This window comes from Vigna umbellata, chromosome 4, assembly GCF_029865625.1.
Source record: "Vigna umbellata cultivar VRB3 chromosome 4, Vumbellata_1.0, whole genome shotgun sequence".
Taxonomy (NCBI): Eukaryota; Viridiplantae; Streptophyta; class Magnoliopsida; order Fabales; family Fabaceae; genus Vigna; species Vigna umbellata.
This window is the reverse complement of record NC_142168.1, coordinates 11,989,377-11,999,885: the sequence shown is the minus strand read 5'-3', so window position 1 is coordinate 11,999,885 and position 10,509 is coordinate 11,989,377. Positions and strand designations below refer to the sequence as shown.

Sequence of the window (10,509 nt, the reverse complement as noted above, 5' to 3'; positions counted from 1 at the left end):
AGAACATGCATTAACGTTAAAATTATTAGTCAACAAACACAATAAGTTGATATCTAGTGTTTGTCAGTGTCTGGAATGAAATTGTTCTGAGATTTCTGCAGAGAATTGAAGAAATAAAGTATATTAAATTGGTAAGAAAAACTGTGTTTGAAATGTTGATGTTAGAGAATAATGAGTAAGGAAAATTAAATAAAAGCAGTGTTAGTAAGTGCAGTGGGTAGCCAGGAAGAATAAAGTTGAAGATGTCTGATGTGGAAATTTGGCTACACGTGAATGATGAGATGTTGGTGTGACGATGGAAGATAAGAGATAGTAATTGAATTGCTTATGATTTGGCAAATGCTTGCCCATGAAAATGCACTCTTCCAAAGGAAAATGACTAAGCACACTTCTTTCTTCCAAATACTATGTCCAAATTTATACTAACCACAATCTTTTGCACTTTCTTGCACCACAGCTTCTCTTACAACAAGCCAAATAGTCTCAACTCATGCTGTGTAGAACTTGTTAAGGTTTATTCAGTTTCTGACTGTGGAACTTCTCAATGACTGTTTTTTAGTGTGAAGAATTGTCACAACGTTTTGTTCTTCAAGTTCTTTCTCTCTTGTACCATTGTGATTATGATCACTGAGGAAACAAACAGTTAGAGCAAAACCATCAGCAAAAAAGAAACACAAAACACCAAATCAGAAACCAGCAGTAAAGTAGGGAATACTCATTTTCATAGTGAATGTTTTCTTGTGAGAGTGGGGGCCATGAGAACCAACCCAACCAACATGCTTGCTTGGAATTTGGATCATGAAATCACAGTTCATGAGACAACGTTGGATGTCATGTAACTAAAAGAGATATATAGGGATATTATCATGCAAAAATTTATTTATGCGTGATAATGTCCATACATACATATATATATATATATATATATATATATATATATATATATATATATATATATATTATAATAATAAAATTTTAAATTAAAAATAACATTATTTTTTTATATGAATTAGACTCAAAATTCATTATAAAATAAGTATACATCATATCACATTTATAATCAAAACAAAGATATATGATAAAGAAAATGTTTGTTTTGTTAAAGATCTAGACAAAAATTATTTGTTCAATATCGATATAGAATTTTTTTTATTTATTTACGTAAATGGATAAGTCTTATAGTTTGACATGACTTCAAATGAAGAAGTCATATATGAAGTATACAACTTCTACACTAATACATCATAAAAGGTAAAGTCGGATACCCTCACATGTTTTTAAATACTAGTAATTGACTGCGAATATCTATAATCAATTACACAGTATCAAATTTCATACAAAAGAATTACACACCACTACTATAATCAATTACCAGTGCGAAAATCTTAAATTAAAAATAATATCACTTTTTTATATGAATTAGACTAAAAAATTCGTCATGAAATATATATACATTATATCACATTAACAATCAGACTCAAAACTAATAACAAAATATATTACAAAGAAAATCATATATACATTGAAAAGGAAGATTCAAACGTTGAACATTCGGTGATACACCTTAATTCTAATACTTTCATGAGTATTATATATATTACATGTATTTTACCTGTTTAGTGTAGTAGCATTGGTCCATGGTCTATAATTGTCCTTCATATTTGCATTGCACATGCATTAGATCCAGACACGTTGGGTTGAGTTATCCGTAAAGATATTTGATAGATTTGACAATGACAAAACATCAACAACCCTTTAGTGAAAACCTGTGCAGTCTTGAGGTATATTCTGTGTCTGTTATATGGGCATGTACTTGAAATTGAAGTGAACAACAATCACAATCAATTAGAACAGATCCTTATCTCAGTGCACGAATGAAATTCAGTTTAACAACTCTTTCACTCATCTCATTATTTACTTAATCTCATGATTGGAATATCTTAAATGAAGTTTCAACAAATTAAAGCATCAAATTAATTAGGTAAGGATAATGCTACACACAGTCATGCATTCATCATCTCACAACAACTTACCATTTTTACTAACGTTTACCAAATTATACTAATTAGCCGCATTTAATGAGAAGTATAAGGATTTCTCCAATTAATAAAAGAATATTAAAAGGAGTATGTTGCCATGAGGAAGAAGATATAACTGAAAGTATCTTTTCTATATTCTTACGTATTAATTGCTATAACATATATAATTATAACCTACTATATATCAATTCATGGACCATATTACCTAAAATACAGCACATATTTTAAGTGACAGAGGGCATATATCACATCAAGCATAAGGTACAAGACTCTCTTAAGTATATTGGTTTATCACAAACAAGAATCCATGATAAAGGTTAGGAATCACTACATTGATCTCAAAGTGTATGCAAATTCATATTAGGTTTATTTAAATGCTAATTTTGTGGTTTTACATTAAGGAGTTGATTCTAAATTTAAAACTTATTTTAGTGAGTTTATGAGGTTGTTTAACATCTCCAATTCGTCACCATAAATGTTTATGTTCCATGCATTACTGATATGTACTGTGTATTTAAACATGTGATAAGTTGATAAATAATGTAGACAAATTATGATAGATTTTAACAGGGTGCATCAATTCTTTATGATAGAGATCAAATGAAGTAAATCATAATTGAATTGCCATATTTATGTAGTGTTAAGTTCAATAAATATCAGTTACTACTTTTAATATAATAATAAGCTCTCTATGCAACAAAACTGACCCACATGACAAAATTAAGAATGACAAAATTAAGATGGTAAAACAAGAATCATACAGGTGAAACATATCATGCTTGTATTCAGTATTGGAGCTAAAGTTGTTTTAGCTTTGTCTGATTTAGTATTTATGCATATGGAAGACAACGAAAAGGATGAAAAACAAAAATGATTATTACAATAATATATATATATAAACTTTTCAAATTATGTACCAAAAATTAGAAAAAAAAAACTTACAAATCAATAAATTTTCAACATTGTAACAAAAGATTATGACGTACCAGTAACCAAGTTAAAAAATACATCGATATGTAAATAATATTAGACTATTTATGTACACTTATATCTTTTTAATATAATAGATTATGTTTAAAAATATTATTTTACTATTTACATTTTTATAAAAATATTTATAATAATTATATTATTGATTATAAAAGTATCAAGTTTTTAATATAAAAATATAATAACATATATTTCATAAAATAGCTTAATTTTATATATTATTTTAACTTTTTGTTTATTAAGATTGGATAACAATTTTTTAGTATAATTTAATATTTTGTTTTAAATTTAATTCATATTTTGAAAATTATTTTGCATTGAACCATAAAAGATACTTTACCAATTATTCTATTACATCAATTAAATTAACTATAAAATTTTCAGTAATTTTATTATATTTTTTATTCTCTTTCTTCTAATTCAAACAATATTATTATTAGTTTTTTTTCCTTTCTATTTTCTGCTGTCCCTCTAATCTACACAAAACATTAATCTTATAAAAATTGAAAACATGAAAAAAAAAATCATGAAAATTATTGTTAATAAATTAATGATGGTCAATGGCAGAAGTCAATGAAGATTTTAAAATAAAAAAAAAGTCGTAAACAAAATAAGTGTACAATAATATATAAAAAGTAATGAAAATAAACATCACTATTTATATATTTACTAGAAATATATAAAAAGCAATGTCCATAAATATGAAAATGTAAAGTCAGTCCAAATTATTCGACTATGTATTGATATTGTTACTTAGTTATTTTGATAACTTGTTTTATATATAATGCCCGACAGGAATATAATGATTATGTTCTAACATTACTCTTCCATCCTTACCAGTTCTTCAACCTATTTATTAATATAGAAAATCCCATATTAGACCTTCTACAGCATTTGTGATGGTTTGTATTGCGGCATTCCATTGCAAACTTTTTCAAAGCAATTATAGCTAAAATATCAAAAAGTATAATTTAAAACATACAAAACCTTGAAAATCAACAAAGTATACAGGAATGTGCATTTAGCTAAATTGGCAGAAAAAATAAATTTGAAATCATTTAATCAAAAGGTAAGGAAAGATAAGAAATTAATAAAATTAAACCACATCCCAAATCTCAAATAAAATATATAGGCGCAAGTTAGATCGGTAATGTATTACCAAATTCATGTCGCGGGAGAATGTCTTCCCAATAATGACGAACATTTGTTTCCCTCTCGTGGACTATGCACATTACAACAAGATAGGACAAAACCAAATGTTCGAAGTTCTAAAACTCAAGGTCGTCGTCATCATCTTCGACCGGAATTTACACCTCGACTAGCTTCATATCCACCCCCACTACGAGCAGGCGGGGTTGTGGATCCATACGGTATATTGTTCACGGGTGGAGCATGTCCATGAGGACCACCAACCCCTCTAGACTGTGTCTCATAGCCACCAGCTCTCGATGAATCGTAACCCGTTCCTCTTTGCATATCATATCCTGAACCTCTCTGTGGATCATAGGAAGTTCTTTGAGCATCAAAAATTGCCCCTCTCTTAGCATCATAAGTAGATCCTCTAAAGGCATCGTAACCTGTCAACCTTTGCGTGTCATAGGTAACACTCCTCTGTGCATCATAATTAGGTCCTGCAGATGCACCATAACCAGGTCCTCTGGGAGCATCATAACCAGTCCCTGCAGGAGTTGAACCCGGTTGAGCTCCAGTAGAAGCAAGTGTAGTAGCACTACCTCCACCCCCACTGGGTGCAGGAAGGGGACCACGTCCCTGTAAAACAAAAATATTCCAATTCAAATTCCGAAACAACCTTAGAACATGACCATTCTAACCAGTAAATCTTACTTTATCATCATATCTCAAGATACTCAAGTTTACTAATACATAATAGACAGACATTTCAGATCAGTATTGGAATCGACTGATATCTAAAGTTATCCCCGATTGAGGACACAAATGCAATGACATGTCAGTAAATATGAATATCTAATGCTAGATTAGGAGCTATTTTAAAAACTGTTTGTAATATAAAATTTGCATTCAGCTTTTTGAATCTATATCAGATTTCAATATCAATTTGAAATTTTAGTTTTAAGGCACTAAACAAACAAATTGTTTGAAAACCCATTATTAGTGCCTAATCTAAACGCAAATTAAAATCTTTCATCAGTAAGACTACATTTATCACTGTAATTAGAGGATGTTAAGATATTTATCATGTTTTATCATCATTATATTATGTCAAGGTTACCCTGTTTATCATGATTATATTGCATTAAGGGTTACCCTATTTATCATGATTATATTGTGTCTAGAATTACCTAGTTATCATAATTATATTGTGTTAAGGGTTAACTTATTTATCATGATTATATTGTGTCTAGGATTATCCTATTTATCATCATTATATTGTGTCTAGGGTTACCCTATTTATCATTGATTATATTGTGTCGGATTATCCTATTTATCATAATTATATTGTGTCTAGGTTATTCTTATAAATAGAAGATTATGTAAGGATCAATCAAGCCTTCTAGAGTTTAATTCTCAAATGAAGAGAAAATGTTAGAATAATTGCTCCCACTATATCATTTCTATTTTCTCTGCACACAAATAATACACTAACAGATTCCCAATTGCTATCATGCAAAACACCTATAATTATGGCATTGAGCATGATAATCCTATAAATTTTGTATTTCTTTGTCATGGTAACAAAAATCATCAGAAAGATAATTATGTTAATTTGTTACCATAAAAAAAAGGTGATTATCAAAGATTAATGAGTAACAAATGCATAGAGAAATAAAAACAAGAAAAATCACATATTCATTTTTATTAGAAGATTTGAAAATTAAAAATATTAGACAATGAACTAAAATAATGCACTCCCAAGAAACCCAAAACAGTGTAACACAGGGAGGCATCACACACCTGCATAACAGAATAACCATCTTCATAAGCATTTTGTCCCACAGGAAGACCAGAAGCCTCGTTCTCATTAGTTCCGGAGGTGCCACCATATGGCCCACCTGAATTTTTATTACCAGTGATCAATCCACAAAACATGAAAAATTGAGGGAGACAAGGGACAAGGGCTCTATTCTAACACAGAAAACGTATGAAAGGAGATACATACTATTTCTCCGATCCACATTAGCAGTGTTTGAAAGCTCGGCTCGAAGTTTTTCCACTTCTCTACTCATAGAAACATAGTTCTTTTCCATCACCTGAAGTGACTCAAGGTGATCATTGTATAATTTTTTTTCATAGTCAAAAGTGGCCCTGTACAACCAGAACAAAAGATTGTAAAGGACACTAAACATGGCACTCTGGCACTATGCCAACATGCTGTAAGGAGAAGGTATGATCAGAAATCGAATTGGTTGACTTTGAATTTGGCTTGAGTGAATTATGAGTGAAAACGGCAGATCGAAAGTTCAGAGTAAATCTACGATAACAATCAAACCAAAATGATAAATAGGTTTAAAAGGGTCAAATTGGTGATTGTTGGGATTCCAAATAGAATGGCATGAGAATGAAAGATTTACCATCAACCAAAAGAGGAACCTATAGCTGCCAAACCTGTTTTTAAAATGTATGCCTACCACATGCTAACAATGTTTTTAAAATGTATGCCTACCACATGCTAACAATGTTTTTAAAATGTATGCCTACCACATGCTAACCATCCTAACTGAGCCCACCCTGCCTAAAAGGTCAAGTGTAGCAAGGTGCCTTGGTATATCTCTGGTTGCATAAATGCTCTAACCAGTACATTGCTAGGCAAATCCATGGATATTGATATTGAAGAGACTCCCAAGAGGGTTATACAAAAGGACAAGGAAATGCAGCAGGAATTTGTTCAAAGTTCAAACACTCATAGTTCAGAACAAGATGAAACCACCATTGCCTTCAATTCAAACTATGGAAGTCATTTCATCATACTCAGAAATCAGGATTTTCAGTAAAACGGTCTCCCGGATTCAAACTAAAGAAATGTAAGAGATTAAAATCAATTTCAATGAGATCCAAAGTAAACAGCTGAGTTTAAAGAAAAGAATTTACCACTGATACAAATTACACTTAGGAAAACTTAGAAAGAACTTTAGTGACAGATTAAGTTAGATAAACAGATATGGTTGCTCAGTGCCCAGCCTCCACCTTTATGAATAAATGGAATGGAACCAGAACAGAGATCAATCCTCAGCCTATGTTTTGATTGTAATACACAACCAAGATTGATGGCAGATGAATAATACCATACTCTAGGAATAAAGTATTACACCCTACTGGAATAAATCCTAATCTTATAAGAATTGAGGGAGTGAGTTTCACAAAACCACATTACATTCTCAAGAATCATATTCTTTGGAATATTATAGCTTAGAATGTTTTCTAAAATTAAAAGTAATTTAAATTTAAAATAAGAAAAAAAATGAACGTTATAAGTATAATAATAAGTAAATTACCATATTTCCATGAGAATATCACTTTCCCACCCCTTCCTCAAGGGAATAAAAACTACTAAAAGCATGGGAATACAGATTTCCTGAGAATAAAAAAAACATCCGAGAATCACGGTTGATAACCTACTAACAAATATGGGAATAAATATTCTCAGTCTTATTCCCAGGAATAAAAGAAGCTGTAAAACAAACACTCATAAGTGTAGTGGGAAACTCATTTCTAAAAGGTTGGATAATATAAAGGATCTTCTTTAAATGAGAAATTTTATTATCATCCCAGCTGATGTGCGATCCACATACATGAATTAAATCAGTTAGATTGGAAAGAACAAATAAAACTAGAATAGAAAATGACTGTCATGGGCACATTTTAAACAATGGGAAATGGAGAAGATGATGACAAGAAAGGAACAAAGTAAGATACTCATACTATGTACTACAAGATTACCCTATAATAAAAACAAAAAGGAAAACAATAATATTAACAATAAACAAACTCATTGGAGCAAAACGAGCTGGCTGGCTCATTTGAAGTCAGAAGAAGCCAAAGGCAGATGCAACAGCATAATTCATGAAAATTTTTATTTAATGATAACAACTGTAAAGGTAACAGAGCCCCATGGAAAACATAAGCAGTTTGCCCCACTCAAAAAACACCAGAGGGTTGCAAAAGAAGGCATCATACAGATTCTCCGTCCTTTTCTCTTTTTGATAGAACAAGTTTTGCAAAGAAATGAATCCCTCTAAAACTGATAAGAGACAAAGCTAAGCACAAAAAAAATAAAACTCTTAAGGTAGTCAACATAACTACTCCAGAGTAAGGGGATAAACTATACATTAATAACAATATAAACACCTGTACCAAAAAATAAAAAGAAAATAAATAGCTATATAGCAATTTATAGGAAAATGTGTTAGCTTGCATTCTAAATAGACATTTATACCAAACACCTTTCATATTACTAGCACTAATCCCATATTCTTATCATGTACGCAGTTCAAGCAAAAAAGACTGCACCCTTGAAAAGTGAAAATTGATTCCTGAATGTGGTACAAGCTACAAATACTTTCTCTAGATAAATACATAATAACATTTGGAGAAATCAAGTTAAAAAGACCCAAGACTCCATCCCCCTTTGTGTTGGGTCTTTCAAGAGGAGACACCGGGGAGAGTCACCTAATGAACTGAGTTAACCCGTATAAAAGACTATGACACCACCTCCTACCCCAAGCTTTAAGACAATGAATTTGTGGGTCTTTCTTCTTATGTTACTTAACTTTCTCATTTTTACTCAATATAGGACTCAAACTTATTTGGATTCCCAAACACTTTGGACTACCACAAATCTACCAAGTATGCATGACACTAGATGCAAATATCAACAAGAAAATCTCTCTTGCTTTGAGGCAGGAAGAATGATAATAAGTAATACTAATAGATTTTGAAATTAGACAGGGCCCAAAGCTTCACTCATAACACGAGGTACCACTATTGCATCTGGCCTTTCACTTATCTCCAATTCCAAACAATGAAAAACCTCTCATGAGTTTATAAAATCCTCAGACATCAAAGAATCATATCCCTGTAAACATAGGCAAAACAACATTTTGGAGAAAGGAAAGCCTTTATAACATTTTCTGCATAACACCGGTCAAGTTCATTGGTTCCTTATATTATTACCCATCTATCACCTTGTCCAATACTCCCAATTCCTCAATTCCCTTCAACTAAAAATCTTTTCACAATATTATCCACTAAATAAAGTTCACACAAGTTATTTCTCAATTTAACTACCCCATTCATTTTTTTCACTATTTCAAAGATATGTTATTAGGTTATGTCCCTCATCAAATGTTGATAAATGTCAAAAAGCACAGACACAATTACCTTTAAACTTGCCAATTGCCACCTCTCCATAATATCCCACCCTTAGCCTATACTAACAAAGTCTCCAAACCAAATAAAGAAATACCACTCCTTGAATTTTACAGGCATAATTGCATCCCATAGAGAGACGGCTAGCATTCCAAATCACCTAATCTACAACACAAGAAGCAATGTCTACATAGAAAACAACATTTAACCAATGCTTTCATATACTTAGTCACTTTCTACATCATCATCATCACAACATTTTCTCTAAGAAGAACCCATTACGCACTACATCATAAGTACACATCTAACCTAAAAAAGAGACAGAAGAAGGATACCTGCAATGCTGATACTCCTGTCTGAGGCATTCAAGTTCTGAGATAAGGGCGGGGATCTGAACAACATCAGTGTGAACCCTCTGCAGTTCCTGAGTCAAGTGCTGCGCTTTCGAAACAAGTTCATCCCTAGCCAAAACAAGGTTTTGTGCCTCTCCGCGAGCCTGCTGCAGCTCCAACTTCACGCCCTCTGCGCTCTGCGCTTCGCTCTCGATCTTCGAGATCTTCTCCAACTGCACGCGCACCTGCTGCTCCCGCTCTCCCTTAAGAGCTGCCACGTGTGCGTGGAGCATCTGCAGCTCGTGCTGGGCCGCCGCTAGCTCCTGCCGCAGCGCACCATGCGTAGCTGCAAGCCGCTGGTTCTCCGTCGCCAGGCGCTGCATCTCCGCATGCTGAGACGCTAGCTTCTGCTCCATCACCTGCGGCGGCGGGAGTAGATCAAATGGTGCGACAAGCGGGTGCGGCATCACGGCGGGACCCGGCGGAATCGAACGCCGCAGGTGTGGAGGCGGTGGCATGCGGCCTTTGCTTCCCATTGTAGAAGATAACGGAGTGATCGTGAAATTAGGGCACAAAGTAAAAGGAATTTGAAGAACTGGGAAGATGAGGCAATGAATGAAAAGGGGGATGCGAATGATAAAGAAACATGTAGGGTGAGATTAAGGGGGAGAGAGAATTCGAATCCAAGAGGGTTTCAAGGAACCCCAAAAACCCTAATTCAATGATGAAAAAATCTATGGTAAATTATATTATATTTCCAAATTTACACTATCATAATTTACTTTTTCTTTCCAAGGAGGTTT

At 32.7% G+C, this 10,509-nt stretch overlaps 1 protein-coding gene across 1 annotated transcript; it reads right to left on the bottom strand.

The window, feature by feature from the left end:
* Positions 1-4,120: 4,120 nt before the first annotated feature.
* LOC124843000 (sarcolemmal membrane-associated protein) lies at positions 4,121-10,427 on the bottom strand. The gene is made up of 4 exons (XM_047319623.2): positions 9,710-10,427; positions 6,169-6,314; positions 5,964-6,061; positions 4,121-4,799 (listed from the first exon to the last, which is right to left on the bottom strand). The coding sequence occupies exons 1-4, from the start codon at positions 10,240-10,242 to the stop codon at positions 4,320-4,322; spliced, it is 1,257 nt and encodes a 418-aa protein (XP_047175579.2). The 5' UTR covers positions 10,243-10,427; the 3' UTR covers positions 4,121-4,319.
* Between the last annotated feature and the right edge of the window lie 82 nt (positions 10,428-10,509).

Excerpts from the sequence above, each read along its gene's own strand:
- LOC124843000 (XM_047319623.2), bottom strand. The coding sequence starts at position 10,242 with ATGGGAAGCAAAGGCCGCATGCCACCGCCTCCACACCTGCGGCGTTCG. Across the intron at positions 6,062-6,168 it reads TAATGTGGATCGGAGAAATA|GTGGGCCATATGGTGGCACC; the intron begins GTATGTATCTCC and ends ATAAAAATTCAG. Across the intron at positions 4,800-5,963 it reads ATGGTTATTCTGTTATGCAG|GGACGTGGTCCCCTTCCTGC; the intron begins GTGTGTGATGCC and ends TTTGTTTTACAG.